The sequence below is a fragment of the Ptychodera flava genome, chromosome 20, assembly GCF_041260155.1.
Source record: "Ptychodera flava strain L36383 chromosome 20, AS_Pfla_20210202, whole genome shotgun sequence".
Lineage (NCBI taxonomy): Eukaryota > Metazoa > Hemichordata > Enteropneusta > Ptychoderidae > Ptychodera > Ptychodera flava.
The window spans coordinates 9,820,239-9,831,914 of NC_091947.1; the positions used below are offsets into that span (position 1 = coordinate 9,820,239).

Consider the following 11,676-nt stretch of genomic DNA (forward strand, 5'->3'; position numbering starts at 1 on the left):
AGGGGGAGGGGTTTTGATCTAAACGAAGAAATTTCGTTTCTTGAACTTCTGCGACAATCCGAGACGGTCCCTAATGCAATTTTATGTGAGTTTTCCCATGTAATCTGATTCTATTAGGAAGAACTTGATGCTGCATTCTTTAGGATAGGCACTTGGCTGTGAGGGGTTATTGGGTAAATTTTATAAAATTATCTCACTCTCCTGCAAACACTATCACCGATGTTGTTGAAAGGAAAATGATATTTCCAAGTCAAAGAGAAAAGTCAGAAGTTGGTGTTCCTGACTAAAATAAGATTAACAGTTGGCATGGTTGCTCTAAACTTTATCTTCAACAATCATTTACAGTGGTCCTACAGATGTAAGGATTGCAGACACGAAAGGCTAAGTAAAAACAAGGTGCCAGGCCTATCACTTTCCTATATCTGATCAGAATGTGGTCAGAGAAAAACAGCTTTTTATACATCCATTATCTTCTATATGACTGCAAAGGTAGAACTGTAGCATACACACAGAGAGATAGCAGACACAGAACACATTGAAATTTTGAAGTGTTTAATCCTGTACAAGGAATTCAGTCATAAAAATATGAAGTATCATACACAGACTAAAAGAAGCTGGGTGACAGAGACGTAAATACTCTATAGAGTGTTTCTGACAATGTAAAGTAACATTATTCTACAAGAGATTTAAATTGAGCTTCAGATTGTGAGATATTTCATAAGGTATCATTCAACTCGTTCTGGCTTTTTAATACAATTTTTAAAAAATATTTTTTATAATTAGAAGTTTACAAAGTCGTCAAATAGATACATGTAAAGAATGAGTGTGGGACACCACAATGTGTAATGTGAGTTACATGGCGTTTGAATAGCAGAACAGACCAATGATTTCGAGAATGTAAAGTTGATAGGAAATGTATTTTCAAGTGTGATTATTTTCCCACATGCAAATTGATATGCTTTGATGTGGGGGCAAAGTCACATGCAAAAAAAAATGTCAAAATTTTGGTTACTACCGGCATGTGACAGAATGCATTACTCTAGTAAATGAATGAAATGTCCACTATACAATGTACTACATATTACCCTGGCAGTGTCTGTTATTGATTGAAGGGACATAGTCATGCAATACCACTTCCTAAGATTCAAATATAAATTCATACACATGTATTAACTGGCCATGAGGGGCACAGCATATGTTTATTTTCCGAAGGGTGTTTGAGTCACTCCAAAAACAGTCTTCGCATGAACATACAGTTAGGGAAACTATTGGGGGGGGGGGGGGGGGGGGGGGCTTGAAGAAACAAACATATCCAGTTACCCTCACGGCCTGTCACTATGTGTTTTGGAACACACATCATTCATTTTCTTTATTCAAAAATTGAGAAATTTCTCTACACATTACCGCTCATCTTCCCAAACAATAAATACATCTTTGTTTACATTTCCTAAAACATATGCATGTGTAGATGCCCTATCAAAATCCAGGTACCAGGTGTCAAGGCTGTTGCCCAGGCTGATAACAGGTCCAACTCTTAACCAGTGACTGGCTCTTCGCATTTATCAGTGCCAAAATGATGTGAACCATGGGATCATATTTTGAAAAAATTACATAAGATTTTGGATGAGGGGTGTTACAAAAAAGAACAGATGTGTGACATTGGTGTTCAATAGAATCAACCTGCACTGTACACTTTGAATGTTTGACACACTATAAACACAGCAATCTCGGAACCCAAGTAGGCAGTGTGAAATTTGAAAAAGACGACAGGGAAAATTATCAAAATTTAATACTGAGATAAGGTATAAAAGATTGCACCAAAAGAAATTAGCATTTATGATAACTGGCTAAGCATACTTACAATTAAAGTTACTTTGTGCATGTGAAGTAGCATCGTTTTGTGGCAGTGGTTTTTGAGTGCAGAGAAATAAAGTGACACCTTCCAAAATAAGATCGAGGATCAAATCCAGTGTGTGACTAATTTCTGTCAGTCAAAATGAGCAAGATGAAAACCTCATCAAAAAATCTAAGTGATCTAGGCAGATTTTACTATTAATTAGCATCATTCTATTGGCTGATAAAACTCTATAACTGATCACTGGCCAACGAGCTGCCACTAGAAGTGATGTGCTGGTAACAGGTTTACATGAAATAAAACACTGGCTCATATCACACATAAAAAACAGCAGACTGGTCTGTACAGTGCTACTAGATTAAAAAGTTCAGGAGGAAGTTTTGGCTGCACCAAAATTCGAATATCAATTTTTTTTTAAGCAATACAGTGCAGTCTATATATGTTTCATATCTATAACAGAATGATCATCCAATAAAACTGTCTCTACAATCACAATATATATACAAATTCAAGTCTTTCACCCAATTTGCCTCCATAGTTGATCAACTTTGCCCTCGAAAACAGTAGAGTTGTACTAAAACTTCATGATGACGGGGGTTGACCCTTTCATGACTAAGTTTCAGTAGAGACCCTGATGTTTGGAAGCATACAAAGAAGCTGAGATAAAAAGCCATTTGGAGAGTGTCCCTGTGGTTGAAATGATCACAGAGACAATAATGAACTTCAAAACTGCTGTTGGTACTCTCAGGAATGACTGGCCACACTCCACACACATGCTCAATGGTTTCCGGTAACCAGTCTGTGCTGCTTGTGAGATGTTGTGTTTTCCTGTGACATAAAAGAAATTAAAAAGGATCAATACTGGTATTGGTAATGGCATTTTCTTTGCATGTTCTAGCAGGTTCCCATACTTGTTTCTCACTGATCCATTGGGTACAGTGGCCCTGAAATCATTATTTGCAGCTACGGTTGATATTTATCGTCTATGTATCAAACACTACACTGAAAGCCATTTTGTTTTCAAATTCTTTTCTCTGCAAGCTACTTACCAAGAAGAAGAAGAAGAAACAGAAGAGCAAGGACAGTTCAGAAAGAATTGCTAAATTTGTTGTGCTGAATAAACTTTGATGATGACCGTATCAAAAGGTTTTGTAAAAATTATAAAAACGTTTCAGGTACTGTCCCTTTATGGCCTCAGATTATAACTTGGAGCGATTTTTACTGTTTGGCTATTAACCTTTTACCCCTGAAACCGCCCCCCCCCCCCCCCTCCACCAACGTATGACATAATTTCATCAATTCATCTGTAGGGTTCAAAGGGTTATCTAACCTGATCACCCCCGGTTCCATGTAAACAGATCCACACTCATCATCGACACCTACTAGTATATTACAGATACTTTTGTCATTCACAATGGTGTCAACAACAGCCTAGATGTCTCAGAGTTTATGAGACACGGTTAATCCATGAAGCAAAGGAATGCACAAAGTGGTGAAAAACCCAGACATAATTTGATCTCAAAGAGATTTTATTGTGTTGTGTATGCATGTCGTATGTAATAATAACAAGTGCAAGTTATTAAAGAGTGCAACACAGCGAGAGATGAACAATGGAAGAAGATATTACCTTGCCGTGATTGGGACTGTTTTGATATATGATTCTGCTTGGCGAAGTTGAACGTTTCGGTGTTTCATTGTCGATGCGTGCCGCATCGGCTGAAAATAGCCTCTGACTGAAGGCCTCATGCTTTGGTTTTTGATGTGACGGTGTTGATGTGATTGCGTCTTGGCTTTTGTTAGTGATTCTCACTACATGCCCTGCTGGTGTCTGTGTGTAACAGGAAAAAAAACTAAATATATCCATGCTGACAAGCTATAAAAATGAAAAGTCCCATGCAATGATATGATTAGAACAAAACCATAACGATAATTATTCAACATAAACCATATGCAATGTTGCAAAAAGTCAAAAAGTTAAAAATGATAAGTACTTCTATGCTTGCAAGCATTTTTAGTCTCAAGCCTCATGCTTTGAAAGATGAACATTTTAATAACTGTTTCAGAACTTAAAAATATGTGATACATATGCTATCTACTACTTTCTCATATTTTGTTATGCAGGTAGAATTACACTGATTGGTTGTCTGTGAGGAGTACATGTGTCACTGTTTCTTATTGGGTGCTTATTCATCTGTCTAGCTGTCTATGATTGGCTGTTGTTATACATGTAGTTTATTTGTAACTGTTGTTGTTTGTGAATTTGTGCAATTATGTACCACCAACAGTCCCTGGAGTGAGATGGTACAGTGTGGTTTTGTATGTGATTATTGCTGTTATATTACTATCAGTTAGTAGACAACTAGCACACACAGGAACTGCAATTAATTTTGTCCTTTGACCATCACACTTTGGTTCAACCATATTTCTTTTTCTAACCCAGTTGGACCAATGCATTTTGGATCGTACATGAAAGAGTTTCAAGCAAAAATGCTTTGTTAATGAAGCAAAAAATTGAAAATACCAAACACTGTTAAAGAATCGCTAAAAGGTTAACTGATAAGAAAGAAAATAACTCACACACCATACACACAATATTGATGATGTTTGCGCAATGTTAGAAAGAGCTTTTCGAAAGTTGAAAAATCAATATTAAAGGTATTTTTATGACAATGGTCTATCAGATGTGTTGGGACAGTGATACAACAACACTGGTATGATTCAAACAACAAATTGTAAATGGCATATTATCAAGAATGAGCATAATTCTTATTCTCAATACAAAATGCTATATTTTGCTCAAAATTACTTCAGTTACATAGGTGTGGTAAGCTGTTACATGTAAAAATATGTAAGGTCCAGAGGAAAAACTTTCAATTACTTGTATTGCCATGTAGTTGTCCCAATACAAATGAAATCTGCCAGGACATGCTGGATGAGTGGGTTACTGTTAGTATCAATGAATGTGATTGGCTCTTTGCATTATGTATTACTCTACCTGATTGGTTGTTGATAGAGGTGTGGTATTTACAGGTGCTTGGTCTCTACGTTTAGTATAGTGGGTGTGTTTCTGCTGTGTTTTATCAGAATTGCCAGCAAAGATCGGCCTACTGATAACTGGTCTCTTTGCTGACTTTGACTTTGATGCAGCAGGAAAACAAAGAGAGATGTTAATAAAAGGTCATGCAGTGATAAGTTTGCATGCAATAGAACTGAGCTGTACATTATCATTTATCGTAACAGACAACAGAAACATGCATTAAAGTTGTCTCCTTAAGACTTAATTATCTCAAAAGCCAGAAATTAATACTATGGGCAACTTCCAAAAATGTGAATTTTCAGTGTTGCTTTTTGTGTAACTGGTGAGATAATAGCTACAAATTAGTGTGATCCATTGTGGGAGTTTGTAAGTGTTCATGTAACTACATAGATGATTGTACGACTATTGTTTTTCACAAAAATAAAGAAACAACATAACAACTTACTCTCTCTGACTTTGGAGGTGAAATCACTGATCCTTTTGAACTTTTCTTTGAAGGTGTTCCCAAGACATGTCTCTGTTTGAGAAAGAAAGAAAATCACAAAAATTTCAATTTTTAATTTCTGAACAGATATCATCCCTGAAATGTTAACTCCTCTTCTGTCAGCAGAGGTGTGTTGGGAGATTTTTTGTTGAAAAAAATTATGGTGGAAGATTTGTCACAACCAACAATTATATAAAATACTTTACTACAAGATTCTTAAACACGGACAAAAAAAAAAAATTTTAAAGAGGGAAGTATGTCTGTAAGCAATGACAGTCATTGCAAAGACAAATTCATTAGGTGAATGTGTCTTACTTTTTCTCAGGTTGTTCATCGCAAGATTGTGATGTGAAAACCTACCTTGATGACGCCTCCAAATGATTTACTTCTAGAATGTTTCTTGGCTCTCATGTACCGCGCTGCATCCTCTCTGACCTCATTGGGTGTTCCAGGCATGTGGCAGTTCTTTGCAAACTATAGAAGGTATAAACATTTGTAGAAAAGACACCTTAACCTTTTCTATTAAGTAACTGAGTAACAGAGCAAAAGATATAACATTTTGGTGCTAAAAGCATGCATGGTATTGACTTTCAGAACATCAAGGACTTGTTGGTTGGGTAGTCTTCTTGATCAATCTACTGTATACTTTGATTTATGTTCTACATTCTCACATACAGAGCATCTAAAGCCCATGATTGATCGCTTCAGCAAACTACCCGGCCAACAAGCACTTGCATTTCAGAACAGCATTTCTTACCAGGTGGTAGGTATAGAGAAGTTATATAGCTCAGTCCTATAATGACATGCATGGTTATCGACATGTTTTGATGCTGTAATGACAGCTGTACAAGAGAGTAATTTATATTTTCCTTTCAAACCTTTGAATTCATGTCTATTTTACATGGTGTCCCGTCAAAACAGATATAGAGGTGATTGCAAATTTGATAAAATGCTTCAAATGACTCACATTCTTCATTAATTTCCTTCGTTTGGCACTTGGTTGCATTTGTTTGATATCATTGTACATCTTTCCGAGAGCTTCCTCTGTGTTTTGACGACTTCTCACATGGACACCAGCTGGCTGAGGTAAACTGATCATGACGCCGCCATCTGGTGTGTCTGGTGGCATTCTTTCCAGTACCACTGTTTCCTTCACGTTTTGTTTCGGTATCAACGACCCACCATTCCTTATGTATGATTCACACTTACCCAGCAGAAATTGGGGGACCTGTTGTAAGTACATTCATATTCTGAGTTAGATAAATATTGTATGAAGCCAGAGTGAGACTTGTTCACAACTGAACTGATAGCAAAAATTACAAGACATATGCTTGCTTACACGGTACAGCTTCTTGCAAGCTTGATTAAGTATCTGATAGTCCTCACGGCAAACTGGTGTCAAAGTAAACCAAGAGGTCCTGTAACCTACTTTGAAGGCATCATTTTCGTTATGGATTTTTTCAGGTGCACTTGTATTGCAGGTCCTTAGGGCCTGTTGATTTGTAAATCTAATGGTCATAGCAAGAGAGGAGATGGTCCAAAACTACTGACTCTGCTTATCCCAGATTACACCAAACTACAGTATGGAGCAGTGTATTTGGGCTGTGAACTTATAGTCCACTATAGCTTTGTGAAATATGACACCATCCGAACACTGACACGGGATGTAAACACTTCACAAGCTAACAAGCCATCAGGTTGTATGAGATAGTGTGAGTGATACTCTTTACCTTACAAATCTTCTGTGCGTGTTTAATCATAAATTCCACTCCAGTATTTAATTTATTCACGAAATCTTGATCCCTAACATCTTCAGTGGTAAACTGAAACAAAAAAGAATACATGGTAGTGGAATAAAAATACTCAAATTTTAGTGTCTGTCCTTGAAGAACAAATGCACACTAGGTTGTATACAGCATGTAACTTTTTTACATTTACAGATAAATACTAGAACAGTGATAGTATTCAGACAATTGACTTGTGGCATTTTATATATTTGTTTATTCAACTTTTCACAGGTTATGTAAAATTTCATGATTTCAACCTCTCCTTTGTGTACATTTTAGATGTAATTTAGAGAGAGAGAGAGAGAGAGAGAGAGAGAGAGAGAGAGCGAGCGAGATGGGAAGGTCATCAGGATCAGAACTAAAGCCATACAGGAAGATACCGCACACTCTGCAAGAAAATTAGCAAATCTAACGCAAGTACTCACGTATCTTGGCCACAGTATATGCGGTGCAAACATCACACCGAGGTTGAAAGCTGTCATCTTGTTGTTGCTCTGTTCCTTGGCTGCTAAGTGAAGCAAATCAAGCAACTCAAGCAGCAACTTGTAACTGCTACTGGGCAACATGAGGAATAGATACGTGAGGGCCAGGATGTGATCTTGTTTTCTCTTTTCTCTCCACTTCTGGATGTTTTCTTCACTTGAACCTGGCAGGTTGTGGCCGTCTATTTTGTATGTGAGGCCTGGTTTTAAGAAGAAAAAGAATATTTAGATAGTCAATATGAAAATCAATTCATCAGAAATGTTTTTGTAAACAAAATTTATGAGTCGATGAAATGATCATGTATATAGGTAAAAGAAAAAAAATTATCTGTTCAATATTGAACATTGACTGACCCAGATATGGTCCCTAATCAAAATTCTTTTTTCAGTCGTATGAATCATACATTAGTTGTGACAGAGGTATTATAGTGTGCAAATACAGTGGAAATTGCATACTATTCAGCCACTACTGTAAAGCTGATACCATGCTGTGTGTATACTGTGGTATAAAGATTCCTAGTACTAGGTACTGATACTGAATAAATCAGTGGTTTGAAAAAGAAATATGCTGATATTTTATTCCGTATGCACAAGCTGTAGAAGTAATGGCATTGAAGCTATTGTGAGACAACTGACTTATGTCAACAAAAAAGTGAAAGAAAACATGAACATGTTAACGTTATCTGAATCTGTTGAAAACATAAACTCATATACACTATGTGTTCTTTGTAATAAAACAAAGTAAATGTTAAAATCTGTTTGGTGAATGTTACTACTATATATCATGAAAAAACTTCAGTACAAAAGGCATTTTTCAAAAGAATTCTGAAAAACAATGAAAAAGAAATATTACCTGATTGCAATCTACCTTCCCCAAGTTTGAAAGTCTTACTCATTGGACAGAAATATTCTTTGCCGTATTTGATTAAAAGGGAGACCCCAAAGAAGAACAGGATATAACGATGACTTACCTGCAGCTTGTACATGTGCCTGAAACTGCCTATCCGACAATAAAGGCTCTGGAAGTTCACCAAGAAATGCTTTTAAAACACAGGCTACATCATGAGGTGTGAAAATGTCAGTGTCCAGGTCAATAATGTCTCCTCCAATGATCTTCTCTTTAAGTTTACATTGCCTAGAAGAGTTTCCAGGTACACGGAATATGCCCTCCACATGCAGGTCTGAAATAAAATTATGTTCATGTAACATGTTAAGGTCACGAATCTGCATTTTAATACCAAAAAATCAAGGTTGTAAGCTGTGTTGACAAAGATGGTAGAACACAACAGAGTATCTTAAAGATGATTTATCACATAAATTTATTTTATGAGGTTACATACTACAGTAATCCCTTGCTCTAACGACAACCAGTAGTATGAATTATCGGTTAAAACGTACATACTATGTGTCCCCCGGGCCAGGCTAGTCTGGATTTGAATTCCCTCATTTGAACGAACACCTCAGTTTAACAAACGTTTTCTCTGTCCCCAAGCATGGTCGTTAAAGCGAGGGTTTACTGCATATGTTATTAACCTATGTTTAGACTTTCTTTCCACAATACTTTCCAGACATGCTGATAATAGGATATTGGAAGTTGATTGGAGACAGAGCTATTCACTTCAGTCTGTATTGCACATTTTGATAGGCGTGTTCTACTCATGAGTTGCAAATATCTGTCATGTCATTTGATATCTTGTCACTTGTCACAAGTGACAATAGTGTCACAATTACAATTTCTAGCAAATCTATCAGTGTCATGCAAGAAAACATAAGTACAAAATGTACTCCTACTTCTTCTGAAAGCATGTCTTTTATTTTTGGTATTACAGTAAACCATAAATTACTAGAAAAACCATTTGGTATTCCATTATGTTGTCAACTCACAGTAATCTTGCACATCACACTGTAGTGTGGTGAGAATGTTTTTTTCTGAAAATTCAATTCCTCCAGTACTTACGTCTCTTTAGAAACTCAATAAGAAGTTTTGCTTGGCAATATCCTTCAGCTGTTAAAGGTGCACCAAAAACACCTCCTGTGACTGTGAAAAGAAATACATATCCACATATTGCCTTCATTTGGTTTTGAAACTGTGCAAAAATAACTAAAATGGTCCTGTTTCGTTACAGTGTGTCTTCATGTGATTTGCAATTGTGAGAAAAAAAATTTGAGGAAAAAATAAAAAGTTTAAGTGGCAAATGATCATGTCCTACATTTGATGTCCATTCCATTCAGCATTTTACTTTTCAGGCAAACTATCTACCTTATAATCTATAATTTGAAAAATGTAAGTAAGCAGAAATTCTCAATAACCCTTATGCACTTACCTTTCCGTTTCTGACCTTGTATTTTGACTCTTTTAATCGAACTCTTGGGATATTTAAGTTCACAGTTTCCTTTTAGCAAATCTCCAACACTCTCTGTCCCACTGAAGTCTAACACATGTGACAATTCATTACAACACCACTCATTGAAGACATCTGGGTACTTGTGCTTCATAGCTTCCAGGTAGTAATTAGGGTTGCAGTAAATGGCCCTGGATGTCATGATTGCACTGACAGGCAAAGCAATAGGGAACTAAGTCAGGTTGATGCTGTAAACCTTTCTCTATCGAGTCTATGACCTGTTCAATATGGTTTTAATGACAAGGGCAATGTAGCTGACTCTGTACACATTATTTGGGGTGACGTCAAAAGATCGATGTTTGAAAAAAAACTTAATTGCTTAAGTTTGGGGGTGGGGGGTTTTTGGCCAAATTAATTTCTGTGCAGTCAAAAACGATTTAACGTTTTTAACGTAATTTTGGCAAATTTTACGATTTCAAGGCTGTTTTTTGTACGCTAAAACCGATCCAGTCACCCGTATTTTTGTTACTTTATAATGGTTTTCAATTTTTATTCAATTCAACGGTACATTGGTACGTCATTTGAAAGAATTAGTACAGGTATGAGTCCGCAATGTTTTTCAATTTTAGGTCAGTTAAGTTAGAAGGGGGGTGGGGGTGGGGTGGGGGGGGTCTGAGGCCAAACTTAAGCAATTAAGTTAGATTTATTATGTTGAACTTTTGATGTTGCCCCTTATTTTGAGTATAGACACAGCCTACCCTCCAAATAGCTACGATTATATACCTGAATTCATCGTCAAACTACTCCGGTTGTAAGAAAATGTTCAGCAGTCTTTCATACTACTTCGTGATTAGTCATTCTTACTAACTGCTTGCAGTTTTCCTTTTTGTTTTTCTTGATTTCTTGTCCAGACCAACTGGTCGTGAAATGTCTCGGTTTATTTAAGAAATAATGCGTTAATAATTAAAAGAGCCTGCATTTCCATTGGAATGGAAATTATTCTCCAAGGCCTGAACATTTTCATTTTTATAAATAAACTGAACAAGGGCATATAACGGCGTACACGCTGTCAAACATTTGAAGAAGCAAAAGCAGTATAATTGTGAACCTTAAAAATTGTATGGCTTCTCATCTTAACACCCCCCCCCCCCCTTCCCGATTTTTCTAGTACTGTTTCCGGTGCATGTTACGTAAAATTGTACAAGTTTAACCGTGCTCGTGATCAAGACTTTGCAATTCTTAAAACAGTAAATGCATGGGCAATTTTCATAAAACGAGCTACGAGAATTGTAATATGAAAGCAGATTCTCACCCGATACAAATCTGTGTCAATAAAACATTCTCATTGACAGTTTACACAAACAAAGCTGCATGTAAATCAGTACGTACGTGATACTGTGTGTGGCCATCACTATCGAAACCCACGTTCTAAAGAAAGCATCACTATCCGCTGAGATTCACTAAAATCATGTAGGGTTAGCTCACCTTGTTTCTGATTTCCAATACTCTTTTCAAGCTTTACATCGGAAAACAGCGTAATCAACACAGATACAGGGCTTTGTATTAGCGCTACGTATTTATATCAAACAGGCGACTGCTGAAATTCAAAAGTGACCGCTGACCTTATAGAGTAATGTAAGACAAATCACCATTGGCTGAGCCAAGAGCGTAACGGTTACACTGATTGGA

The 11,676-nt window shown here is 36.6% G+C and overlaps 1 protein-coding gene across 2 annotated transcripts; it reads right to left on the minus strand.

Moving 5' to 3' along the window:
- Positions 1-535: 535 nt before the first annotated feature.
- LOC139119984 (rho GTPase-activating protein 19-like) lies at positions 536-11,614 on the minus strand. Of its 2 annotated transcripts, XM_070683957.1 has the most exons (12): positions 11,473-11,607; positions 9,970-10,196; positions 9,603-9,683; positions 8,617-8,826; positions 7,589-7,845; positions 7,107-7,199; positions 6,344-6,604; positions 5,737-5,850; positions 5,338-5,409; positions 4,851-4,991; positions 3,483-3,683; positions 536-2,683 (listed from the first exon to the last, which is right to left on the minus strand). In XM_070683957.1, the coding sequence occupies exons 2-12, from the start codon at positions 10,187-10,189 to the stop codon at positions 2,633-2,635; spliced, it is 1,701 nt and encodes a 566-aa protein (XP_070540058.1). In that variant the 5' UTR covers positions 10,190-10,196; positions 11,473-11,607; the 3' UTR covers positions 536-2,632. The 2 variants fall into 2 exon arrangements, with proteins under 2 accessions (XP_070540058.1, XP_070540059.1); XM_070683958.1 differs by lacking the exon at positions 4,851-4,991 and having other exon boundaries at positions 11,473-11,614.
- Positions 11,615-11,676: the final 62 nt, after the last annotated feature.

Bases quoted from the DNA above. Each gene is read 5' to 3' on its own strand.
- LOC139119984 (XM_070683957.1), bottom strand. From the start codon at position 10,189: ATGACATCCAGGGCCATTTACTGCAACCCTAATTACTACCTGGAAGCT. The intron at 7,200-7,588 runs GTGAGTACTTGC...TTTTTGTTTCAG, and splicing joins ATATACTGTGGCCAAGATAC to TTTACCACTGAAGATGTTAG. The intron at 6,605-7,106 runs GTAAAGAGTATC...TACTTACAACAG, and splicing joins ACGCACAGAAGATTTGTAAG to GTCCCCCAATTTCTGCTGGG.